Source organism: Nipponia nippon, unplaced genomic scaffold (assembly GCF_047370975.1).
Source record: "Nipponia nippon isolate SJK-2023a ecotype South Korea unplaced genomic scaffold, ASM4737097v1 scaffold_3, whole genome shotgun sequence".
Taxonomy (NCBI): domain Eukaryota; kingdom Metazoa; phylum Chordata; class Aves; order Pelecaniformes; family Threskiornithidae; genus Nipponia; species Nipponia nippon.
In genome coordinates, this window is record NW_028262347.1 from 58,753,524 (window position 1) to 58,766,069 (window position 12,546).

Sequence of the window (12,546 nt, forward strand, 5' to 3'; positions counted from 1 at the left end):
TGCTACCGCTTGCCAGTACAACTTGTTTCTTCTTGGTTTTGAGGGAGGTGCCATAGTGGCCAGAATGCAGTTAATGAGCTCTGTAGCCCTTCTGGGGTTAGAAATATGAATATATCCCCCTTTGTCTTGTTTGTGAATGAATTGCATATTTTCTTTACAGAGGTGAATCTGGAGCTGGTAAGACGGAGAACACCAAGAAGGTCATTCAGTATCTGGCTCATGTTGCTTCCTCACACAAGTCTAAAAAAGACCAGGTAAGACCTGGGTTTGATGATGTGTTACTGCTGTGCTGACTTTGGACAACAAATATATATTGGCTGATGTTGGTAAAAGCCATATTGCTCAAGAAAAGCCTAGATACTAACATTTATCAGGGGGCTGAGGAGGACAGTGAACTATAAAACAATAAAAGTTTGCCAAAAATTGCAGGCCAGGGAACACTGTTCTAAGTCATAACTCCTTTGAATTCAGTGGAGCTACAGTGGGGATAGACTCATCCACAACCTCTTGGATTCATGGCCAAGGGCATGGGCAAGAGACGCTATAAATGAAGCATCACCTATACCGATCTTTTTACACGGATGTATTGCTTATAACCAGTCCAGGCAGTGTAAAACCTTTATAGATTAGGTCTCGCTATTATATATGCTGTCTCGGAACTGGCGCATACAGTGATAGGCTAGTGGACATCAGCTAAAAACTTTTAAATTGTAGGAAAACATTAAAAGGGTGGAAAACAGCCAAGTGTTAGCAGCACATGAAAGGAGGGTGGTGGTGATGTGGGAGGACTTTAAAGATGTCTCACTTATATTTTTTTCCCCCTCCCTCTCCCCCGATGGACTATTGCCGAATTCGTCAGTTGTGTCCTCGTAGGTGAGCTGCACGTTTACTGCACGTTCTGCACCAGGAATGCGTTTTCTGTCCCATTGTGTGATTTTTTTGAGCAGCTTTTCACTCCACACCAGTATCACTTTCTGCAGCTAAAACAAATCCATAGACAATTCACAATTTTTTTTTTTTTGTGTGTGGTGCACAGTAATTTTTTTTGTGAGGATGTTCGATTGGAGACTAAAGTGATATCAAGAATACTTGTGTTCTCTGCTCAATACCAGTTTGCATTTAAGGTTTTTCTTGCAGGATTTTCCCAGATATACCATTCAAGAAGTGTTTCTCCAGGGCAATAAGATTGGACCAGGCTTTCCTAGAACCATAAGCATCTAATGTGCGTGGTGTTTCCAGTAAGATAAATGTCGTTAGGTGTTTAGCTTTCTATTTCCTGCAGTGACATGTGGCTGCAGGTTGTGAAGAAAGGTTGGGGGGAAGGCTGCCCTGCAGACAGTGTGTTCCAGGACTGAGCTTGTTAGCCAGAGCTGAACACGTTGGAAATGTTCACTGGCGAGCTGTGTAATGAAAGCCACATGCCAAGTGTGTCCGCTGTATCTCTATATAAGAGTTTTCCCATAGTAGCTTAATGTGTAGGCATGTCTTATGTGTGTAGACTATATAAATAAGAAGGCATCTCTGCACGCACACATAGTAATAAGTAACTTCTGGAATCCAACCAAAAAAAAAAACTTTCTATATGCCAGACTTTCAGACATATGAAGGCTTTTTCCATGGTCTGTCAGTAGCTGTATTTAGAAATGTTCTCCTTTTTTCTTTTTCTTTTTTTAAGTGTGGAAAATAGAATCATGGGGTTGAGTTAAGTATTCTTCCACTGCTTATCCTTGAGCAAAATTTCAGCCACCGAAGCAGGACAGGCAGCCTGCTTAGGAGAATAAAACAGTCCTAAGTTGGACTGGTTGGTGATTTGCCCAAGTTTGATATTCCCGCTCCCTCCCCCAAGTTTTGATTCTTCCAAAAAGTCCTGTAGCTTACATTTTGCTCCACTTTTGTGACTCAACAGTAGCACTGGCCTTATCAGAGGGGATTTAGAACTGGAGTCTTCAAATGTTAATTGGTAATGAGTGCTCTATGCAACCATTCTTTACAAACCTTAAACTTGGAACCAGATTATAAAGGTTTATGAAGATGAATACATTAAAATTTTTGAGGATCTCAGATACACTGGTCACGGCAGATTTACTCTTTAGGGTTGAATATGATAGTGTCTAACCTTTATGCTGTAAGACTGGGCACCAAACTTAACCAGTGATAATATAGAAAGCAGTGGTGCTTTATCTACCAGAAAGGTTTCTTGACTGTCTCCTAATAGAAGTTTTGGATGTAAACCCCTGTTTTTCCAAATATCAGAGCAAAATTGGATTTATAAAGCATATTCTTCAACTCTAGCTGTCTTGTTTTGGAGGTAGTGGCAGCTTCCACTGATCCCAGTGCATTAGTGTATTCAGCTAAATAGTAGTCACACCATGCAGCTAGAAGCTAAGCACATTAAGGCTGCTTTGGGGGCCTACTGAATCTAATTACATGAACGCTTTTTTTCATTTGATTAAACTTTATTTATGGAGGTTGAGATTGATGTTTTCCCGTGTTTAGTCTCTGCTTCTCTGCTGACTTCTTAAATCATGTAATAGTTTTTTCAAGATGAGAATGTTCACTGCTAATGAGAAAATTAATGGGTAATAGTTGCTAATACTTAAATATTTGTAATGAAGATTAGGTTATTGATGATCTTTCTCCCTTCGCTATCCAACCCACTGAGTTGTTGGGACTCAGTTATTTGAGAATCTCTCACATGACTGCAGAGAAGAATACAAAAGCAAATCCCTAAAGTGTAAAAACCAAAACAACAAAAAACCCCACCAAACCAAACAAAAAACCCGAACACCCTCCCCCATCTTTTAGTTTTTTAAATTGCGTGCTAGCTGTGATTTCTAGATGCCTTTCTCCATACTTCCTGAAGAATCAGTGGTGGCAAAACTTCTGCCTTGCATAGAAATCATTCCAAACAGTGTGTGAGATGCAAAAAAATCAGAGTACAAGATAGATGTCAAGGATTTTAGTTGCTTTAAATTGGTGTTGTGACTTCAGAGCAGTAGAAAGTGTACTGAAGGGTGTGTGCTGCCCAACCACAGGCTAACAGATCCAGTGGCTGTTATTGCTTCTGTGTTCATGAGGAATACTGTACATACTTCAAATGCATGCCAAGTATTAAACAAATTTGTTTCAGGTCAAGGAATGGCAGTTACAGGTGTCAGAAAATTGGCAGCATCTTAATGATAAGAACTTTAGAATTTCTAGAAAGCTTGTGATGGACGGCTCTGTGTTGTACTCTTTTTGCTTTGCAAAATTACCCATGGTATAATAATGTTAATAATGAAGTGTCTTCCTTCAGTGAAAGGTGACTGTCAAAATTTAAGGTAAAAAACCCCAACAAATCCCACCCAAAAACTTCTTTAAAATTTTAAACATAAAAGAATTGTCTTTTTAAACAAAGAAGGCATACAGTGTGTGCCAGTGAGGAATGGATACATCACTGTAATCGCAGCCGCTTAATCTTATGTGCTATTGCCATGGCATGCTGAGAACTTGCTCTTTCCACTGTATCATGGTGCTAAGGCAAGTCATGAGAGCTAACCGACCTGACCAGCTCTTTAGCATTTTCCTTTCCCCACAGCTCTATATTGCTGTGTCCCTGAGCTGGCGTTCTCTATGCTTATTGCTACCTTGGTGGTTCAAAAGACCTAATCGCCTCTAAACTACGGTTTACCAACACCTACTTGACATTAATGACACTTTCTTCCTGAGGTACTAAATAACGGCAGAGTTTGTAGTATGGATTTCTATGAACTTTTGATCTTTGTATAGCTATGCATGACCTTAGCTTTATTTTTAGCCAAATAATGAAAACAGATTTGATGTCAAAGCCTGACTTCTGTTTAGAGGAAAAAAGGGGCTTTTTTTACCTCTTCCCTCCTTGTTCCGTAGTTGAGTTGAAATGCTACGTTGCTGGCATCTCTCACTTGCATAGTAACGGATTGTAGTCACAAACAAAGGCCTAGGACCTCACTGCAGGGTGGGGAGGAGGAATGGGGTGAGGGAAGAGTGTTCCAACTTCAGTGCATGTGCCAGAATAGAAGGGGAAATGGGACTGCCACACAGTTTCAAAGACTGAACTCTAGTTTCAAGGTTTTCTCCTTACAAAGCCACATGCTGGCTCTGTTGTAGAGAGCAGATGTCCCAGCTCAGGTTCCTTTCCGAGGGCTAACCCCCTTGTTATACATACTTGACAGTGAATGAAAGTGCAGCAGCAGCTTCTGTATATATGCAGTTCTACAGAGACCGAGGGTCTTGTGCTTTGCAAGCATTAAGTGAGGTGATTGTGAAAGTAAGAAATAAAGACCTGTAGTTCTTTGTACAGTTTCTCATGTATCTTGCTCTTTTTTTTTTTTATTGCATGTATTTTTAGAGAGACTGTGTAAGGACTAATCTGTTTCATAATGCACTTTGAGAATGAACAGGAACAATTTTCTTTTAGAAATATCTTTAAATAATTTGCCCATAAATTCCAGTTTTTGTGAATCAAACTTCATTTCCATCTGTTATGCACAGGAAGTCTTGAGTACTTACTGATAACTGCTAAAAAGAAAAACATTAATCTAAACTGTCATTTTCTGTCTCTAGAAGCTTTTTAGGTAATCATGAAACACATAGAACTCCATGCTTTTAGCACAGAGGACAAGTAATTTTTAAAAACAGCCAGGGATATAGCTGGAGCCTGCAGGGAAAGGTGTATATGCTCCAATGGTCTAGTATTTAGCAGGGGTAAAGGTTCTGAATTTTCTTTTTCTACAGCTCCAGTATTTTGTGTTCCTTGAGGGGAGGAGTGTGCGAATATGGCAGCAGAATGCAAGTGATCATGCAGTTTGTGGGATACCACTAATTCTCTTTTTTTGTGTGCCTCCATACAGAGGAGGTTCTTGCTTGTTTGTATTTTGGAAGATGTAGACTCTTAGTGCAAGCTTTCTGTTTTGTTTTTGTTTTTTTAAAACATTAGACGTTTTCAGACTAGCTTCTTAACCTACTACTAGCAGAGTTCAAGGCTGTCTTGCAGTAGCAAGATGGGATTTTCCTCACTTTTCCAGCCTAGATGGCAAGACACTTCTGGGATGAGGGCCTGATCTTGGATGGTACGGTGTTTCACTTTGATCCTGGGAAGTCTGTGGAATGTTATGGCCAAGTGGCTTCGCAGGGCTTCTTGTTAACAGAAAGACAGCACTGGGATGCCCTTGTGTTGAGGAAGGGAATAAGGCATATTTGTGAATGTTTCTGTTTTACCCAGATAACTAATGAGTCTCCTTTGAAGGTTTAAGGGATCGTCTCCTAAGGTTTAATATGGCTTCTCTACAACAGATGCCAAGCTAGTGTGAATTAAAACTTCAGCGCTGGTTTGACCCAAGGTTAATGCAGTAAACCGCTGCCTACTTTATTAATTTCTGATTTCTCTCTAGGGAGAACTGGAGAGACAGTTGCTCCAGGCTAATCCCATCCTGGAGGCCTTTGGAAATGCCAAGACAGTAAAGAACGACAACTCCTCAAGATTTGTAAGTATTACTGTCCAGTATGGGTGCCAGTATTCTACACTTCCCAGAGGGAAGACTTGGTCTGCTTTTGGGTGAATTGCTGTCACGATAGGACAACTGCCTGAGTGACTTCCCTCAAATTAATCTGGGAAGTGAATTTAATTCAGTGAATTATCCAGAATAGACCTGATAGTTCTCTGGAATGAAGGAACCTGACCCTGTGCCAGGATCATCTATGCTGATTTTTACTGTAAGTTTATTACAGTCAATTTTATCTTGGAGGGCAAATACTGGTCCTTATTTTGCTTGCTCTGGAGAGCAGTGGGCAGCATCTGAGAGGCAGATGGGGGAGCTAGAGGTGGAACTAAATGAAAATGGGTGAAGCTAATGTTGAGGGAGGCAGAACCGTCCAGATCATACAGCACATGAAACTGAAGGGACCCTGGTTGTGGGAAATCTAAGCTGAAATATAATGAATTTGAATTGTAGGCTGTCTGAATGTCAGAAATATCTGAAAGTGTTTGGTGTCTTGTTTGGTAAATCGCTGTTGTGATCAGCAGGCATTGCCTATTGGCTGACCTTATGTTTTGCCTAAAACCTGCCTGACCTGTTCTGAATTTCCTTTCCTGGATTAGAAAGAGAAGGTTCACCTTTGCTGTTTACTGTTGTTACCAGATAGCATGAATACTAATTTTAATGTTGTTATCTGCCTCTTAGGGCAAGTTCATCAGAATCAACTTTGATGTCAATGGCTACATTGTTGGAGCCAATATCGAGACCTGTATCCTTTCTGTAACAACTTAAAAGGAGAAGTTAAAGGCTATAGAGGTGGCAATAATGGTACCTAGCAATCTCTTCGCAACTGACTTTCTATTTGTCAGGTCAAGAAAGTGGTAGGAAGCACTTAGATTTTTGCTAGCAAGATTACTGTTGCAGTCTCCTGTTTCTTCATACAGTATTTTGTGACCTTTGTGATCATGGTGGAAATCTTTGAATGAATGAATGAATGCTACTTTTTGGAGGCTGAAATGGAAGCATAAACTGCGGTAAGATGAATAGCTTTGGAATTTCATAAGCCATTCTCACTTCTGTCCAAGGCAAGTAGGGATGGATGGCCACTGTTTTTCTGTTTGTTTGTTTGGGGTTTTTTTTATCAGTTAAGTCTCTCTTATCATAGCCGTCATTCAGAGGCTGGCAGAACTGAGGCGAGAAGCTCAGTGGGTTGTTGACTGATAATGATTGCTAAATCAATACCCCTGTTAACTGGCACGAGGAGAACATCAGGTAGTACGAGCTTTTTTTCCTGCCATAGAATAGGAAGTGATTTGTATGTCCTGCCATATGCCTTGACTCTCTGAAGATCTGCTGGAGAAGTCACGTGCAATTCGTCAAGCCAAAGAGGAGAGAACCTTCCACATCTTTTACTACCTGCTATCTGGGGCAGGCGAGCATTTGAAGAGTAAGTATGATTTTTGTTGTAGTTATGGGGTTCCCTCATCACAACGACAGGGGGTCCAAACCACTTCTAGGCCAGGACCTGTTTGTTCATAGTTTCTTGACTCTGCCTTTTAGATATGGTCACCCCTCCTCCACTTCTTCCATACATTCATATATCCCTCTGCCCTCCCCCTGCACTTCTCAGTTCCTGAAAACTTGCTTCTCTGGTTCCTTCCTGCACTTGTCTCCTTGCCAGCAATGACTCTACGCCCTTCCTTATCTAAATCACTGTCCCACGTTTAGTCTCGTCTTGTGTGATACAAACCGTTCTAGTACAGGAATGGTCCTACTGTGATGTGCTTGGTGTTTAACTGAATGGAGCAAAGCTGCTGGCACCTAAGCAGCTCGAGAAGTCTAGGATCCTAGTGCACCTAGCTCAGCCTGGTAATCGGGGTCCATGTTGTGCGAGAGCTACAAATTGATCTGGAGGAAGTACAGGAGAGGACTTTTCTCATAGTTGCTACAGTTTCAAGAGCTATAACTTTCACCTGACTTGAAACAAATGAGGTGTCTGAAATTAAAGGCAAATCTACTTCCAAGTTAATCCCTGCTTCTTATAGACTTAGGGCATAATGATGATTGACACTGCTTTGGTGGAGTAGTCCAGAGGAGGGAATAGAAAGAAATAAAGCAGAAAAACTCCAGTTTTATCTAAAATGCATTAGATGTTCAGCCTGAAGTGAAACTGGGCTTAATCCCAGATTCATCCAGTATCTGCTAGTGTATACAAGTCAGAACTTTGATCTCAGTGGTAGCTTGTTGTCTATTTAAGAAAAAAAGAAAAGAAGAAAAAAAAAAAAAGTAATAGCCATAGTAACTTCTTTCTTAATTCTTTCCTAAGCTGATCTGCTGCTGGAGCCTTACAACAAATATCGCTTCCTTTCCAACGGGCATGTTACGATCCCGGGTCAGCAAGACAAAGATATGTTTCTGGAGACCATGGAGGCAATGAAGATCATGGGCATCCCAGATGAGGAGCAGATAGGTATGAATCTTCTAAAGGGCTTGAAAGTGCAAGGAAATGAAAGAGGGAAGAGATCATATCTCTGGAGCTTTTTGTGTTCTGGGGTGTTTTTGTTTGTATGTTTTGGGTTTTTTGTTGGTTTTGTTTTCTCTGGTGTCCATCACACTTCCCCCTCCAAGTGAACAGTGTGCAAGGAATAAACTTAGTTGCTTTGTAGTGAGCCACCTCAGGATCTACCAGCACAGTTTCAGTGTATACAGTTAAGGTTAGAAGTCAAGCAGCTAATGAAAACATGCTTCTGTTTGCTGTTTTTGTTCCCAGTCTGAGGGCTGTATATCCAGTTTATGCGTAACACATCCAAGATGCAAGAATCCCCTCATTCTCTTGTGCAGTGCACGGCTTGTGTGCTCCCCCTATCCCTCTGCAGTGGCTTTTAAGTATCTAATCCAACCATTGCTGGATTAGTACTCTGAGAATGGCCTGATCATAGTGCCTTTCTTTCCAGCTTAACACTAAACTGCTGATCAGAAATTAATATTGTCTGATTCTGGGAGCACAGTACCGTGACAGTGAAGCTAGAATTGCATGCAGCCAGCACAAAGTGCAGTAATACATATTTACCAGAGCTCTGTGCTGTCTCATTCATGACCTGCCTCACTGGTTGGGAACCAGTGTTCTGCAAAATCTCAGTTACTAAACCTATAAGGTCTTCTAAAAGTAGGACTGTTTTTTTCTCTACACTGAAGCAGGCATTTGTGGTGGTTTGAGGTCACCATCTCCCCTACTAGACACTGCAGCTCTTGTGGCTGTAGGGAATATGTGCCTGCACCCTAACTATTGCTCTTCACAGTCCAGCCTGCTATAAATCCATGCTGTCGTTATCCACAGTTTAATATGCTTTTTGATATCCTGAATCATCTGAGACTGAAACTGCTGTACAGAGGGTGAAGAGAAATTTGCCTAAACCGAATAAAAGAATTAGCAGCCTAATTTATTGTCAGGATGTCCTGCTATGCTCAGTTTTTTGAGTTGGGTTTTTAATGTATGTTCTAGGGCATGTCTTTGTTGTCACATAGATGAGCTATTGGTTCCAAGCACTACAGCAAAGATAGCTTTAGTGTTTTGCACTTGCTGTTCAAAGTGTGAAGTGCCTTGATGTCCCTTATATGCTTAGAAGAATAATACATACAGTAGCTGGCTGGATCGTAGGCTTACTTAGTTTTGATGTAAAGTCTAAATGCTAACTGTCTTCGTTTATGAGACAACATCAAAATAAGCTGTGTGTCCAAGTGCCAGGACTCCAGATTCAGCTGTCAAACGACTGGATTTCATAACGTGCCACTAGGAACATATATATTTCTTTTCTGTTAGTCCTGATGTAGCATATATGGAGCCTTTGTTCGCTCTGCTGTCAAAAGGGTATCGCTTTAAAACAAATGTTTCTATAACAGGTAGAAATTAGGGGACAAAAAAAATCTTTGGTACAAGATTCCCTTTGCAAGTGACTGGCAGTTTACTTTGCTCAAGACAAGTGGAAGCTATTATGCAATGAGCTCTGATTGATACACAGTGAAAATTGAATTGATGCTATAGCATTGAAAAATGTCTTTCCTGGCCTAGCATTTGATGCTGCTTTTGTGACATGCACCATTCGAAGAGTATGAATATATCATTAGCCATGGGTGGGGTGCTTAGCAATTAGTAGTAGTTATGGTACAAGCACTTTCGCCCACTTCATGCTGCCCTTCATACATTATTATATATGTCTGTATGGACTACAGACCTTGGTCAGGGAGTGGAAAGTGATACGGGGTTAAAGGAACAAAATCTTCCTTCTCTTAATTGGTTTGTACTCTTAATAACTGTCTCTTTCCTGTGTTTAACAGTAGTCATTGAGGAAAATAGTGAATTTTGGCCCTCTAACAGAGAACAGAAGTTATATAAAAAAACCCCAGATGTTGTAGGATGGCGCATTACTGTCAATCCTGTCTCCCACTTTACTATAGAGTTGAGAATGGGTACGTTTCCAGGCTGCGTAGTCTTGCATAGGAGGGACAGGGAAAGTCCTGTGTTCTGAGTGGGAGTCATATAGAGGAATTACCTGTGGTGTTTTTTCCCAAATTCCAGAAGGATCTTTGAGATGTTGAGAAGGGCTTCTTAATCATGTCAGGAAAGGTAACTGGGTCATATGAGGGCTTTTGGAGATGCCTGACACTAAGCTATTATTATTACTTTAAAAGGTCTGCTGAAGGTTATCTCAGGTGTTCTTCAACTTGGCAACATAGTCTTCAAGAAGGAGCGTAATACAGACCAAGCCTCTATGCCAGACAATACAGGTAACCAATCTTCTTTTCCCACCCCAAAGAAAAATGCAGAAAAAAGCCTACAGGAAGTTTTTGCAAGTAGAAGAACATATTACAGTATGTAGGGAATGCTGGAGTCCTGTTTTTCTGTAAGGTGAATGATGTGTTAAAGGAGTTGACATGCTCCTTCATACAAATATGCGCTGTTTTGCCTGGCATGGGTTTGCAGCCACCCATGGGCAGGAATGTGGCACTGTTCTTGTGACAGGGCTAGGCAGGAAGTACGCGTGATGACCAGATGAAAAGGGTTACTCTACTGGGATATGTAGCATGTGTGTGTTTTAACCAAGCTAGGAATGATTGCTCCTACAAACCTATATTATCAGACGTTAAGGAATATTCTTTGCTGACTTTGTATGTAGACTTGTAACTGTAAGAGTAAGGTGGATAGTTTTGTGGTGGGTATAAAGTATGTGTACATATTTTAATTGCACTGCCCATTGTTGCATGTGGAAATAGTACCGTGTTTCACATGATAGAAGGCTATCTGTTGGAAGACTTAGCTCTTAGACATTGATTATTGATGTACTGCAGAAATATAAGAGGTTGCTAACTTATCTTTAAGTGTTTATATTTTTGGCTATTATTTTTATGGAAAATATGCTCTAAATGGCATTTCGGGGAGGAGAGTGAACCGTTCAGGTTTTGCATCTTGAATCTGAAATACAGAGTTACCTCAAAGAATGTTTTCTTTTTTCTCTTGCTTTCTGTGAGAAAAACAAAAGAACATGAATCTCTTTGTTGTTTCCTCTTACTGTCTTTAGCTGCTCAGAAAGTGTCTCACCTTTTGGGTATCAATGTGACTGATTTCACTAGAGGTATCCTGACTCCTCGCATCAAAGTTGGGCGAGATTATGTCCAGAAAGCTCAGACCAAAGAGCAGGTATGCATTCTCTAAAACTGAACGAGTACTTCAGTCTTTAATCTTGCCGCCACAAAGCTAACAAATGTATTAGACCTTTCTGTAGCATTTAATAACCAACTTTATGGCTGCAATGTATGGTGACCATACTTGAATAATGCAGCATGCATATTGCTTCTAGTATTTGCTCACTTGATCTGTATAAAGATAGAAATCGCCTTGCCCCTGTAGCACTTTTTCTCATATGGGGGGGTGGGGGGGGAAGAGAATGCAACTCCCCTAAGTTTGGTGACTGGCTGTCCCAAGGGATTAAGTTCCTTCAGTGCTGTATGCAAGAATGACAATTTCAAGTTGTTGTAATATAGAAAGCGCTGGTTTTGAGTAGGTCAGCTACTAGGGTGGAAGAATTTGCTGCTCACCATTGAAACCAATTGTAAATTTTGTAACGCACTTGAATCAGGTTGTGCTCTAAATGAAACATGACCTAGAAGCTAGTGGCCTCCTGAATGGAGCAAAGCCCCTGTGCTTACTCACTGCACGGCTTCTTTATGAACACATCCTTATTCTCAGTATAAACAAACATGCACCTATAACATGAAAGGGATGGAGAAGAGAGTGAAGTCTAGAAATAGTCACAGGCTGCCTTTCCATTTTGATATTTAAGTTCTTACTATACATAGTATTTTTGTGTCAATCACAGGTAGGGTAGTGGCATGGGAGGAGGGGATTGGACTTCACAAATCCTAAATTACAAAAGAAATTAAATGCTTTTCTTTGGGCCTATGAAACACGCTATGTTACTGTAGTCTTTGGAGGTGACTGGGCATAATTTTTCTTGAATACCAGGCATTGGTTTTGCCAACAGGCAGGATCCTGAAATTTGGCTTTGACACGCTAATTTAGTAAGACAAAGTCTTTGCTCTTTTATGGAGTATCGCTGTGCTGTCTGCTTTTCATTGGGAATAACCTGTGAAATGAGCCTTGTTCAGTGAGTTTGGTGGTGGCGAGAAAATCTCAGACTATGGTTGGGCCATTAGATGCTGAAACAGTATAATTTGTGCCTTCCTTTGGATTATAATGTAACTCCTGATCTTTGTCTTTTTTCTATTTAGGCTGACTTTGCCATCGAAGCGCTTGCTAAAGCCACTTATGAACGTATGTTCCGGTGGCTGGTTATGCGTATCAACAAGGCATTGGATAAGACCAAGCGACAGGGTGCATCCTTCATTGGAATCCTTGACATTGCTGGCTTTGAGATTTTCGAGGTACGGAGATGTCAGGTCATTGCACTCAGTACAGTTTACCATGGAGCAAAGACCGCTGAAGGAAATCACTTTAAAACTGGAAAAGAATAGTATAGTTTTGGAAAGGATGTGT

At 40.8% G+C, this 12,546-nt stretch overlaps 1 protein-coding gene across 2 annotated transcripts in view; it reads left to right on the plus strand.

Moving 5' to 3' along the window:
* Nucleotides 1-12,546, plus strand: part of MYH9 (myosin heavy chain 9) — a 72,036-nt gene that overhangs the window by 33,186 nt on the left and 26,304 nt on the right. For both annotated transcript variants that reach the window (XM_087763821.1, XM_087763822.1), the window contains 8 exons: nt 161-254; nt 5,412-5,504; nt 6,201-6,264; nt 6,844-6,942; nt 7,822-7,965; nt 10,185-10,280; nt 11,072-11,190; nt 12,282-12,434. In XM_087763821.1, the coding sequence (XP_087619947.1) occupies nt 161-254; nt 5,412-5,504; nt 6,201-6,264; nt 6,844-6,942; nt 7,822-7,965; nt 10,185-10,280; nt 11,072-11,190; nt 12,282-12,434 (862 nt within the window). The remainder of the gene's footprint in view (nt 1-160; nt 255-5,411; nt 5,505-6,200; nt 6,265-6,843; nt 6,943-7,821; nt 7,966-10,184; nt 10,281-11,071; nt 11,191-12,281; nt 12,435-12,546) is intronic.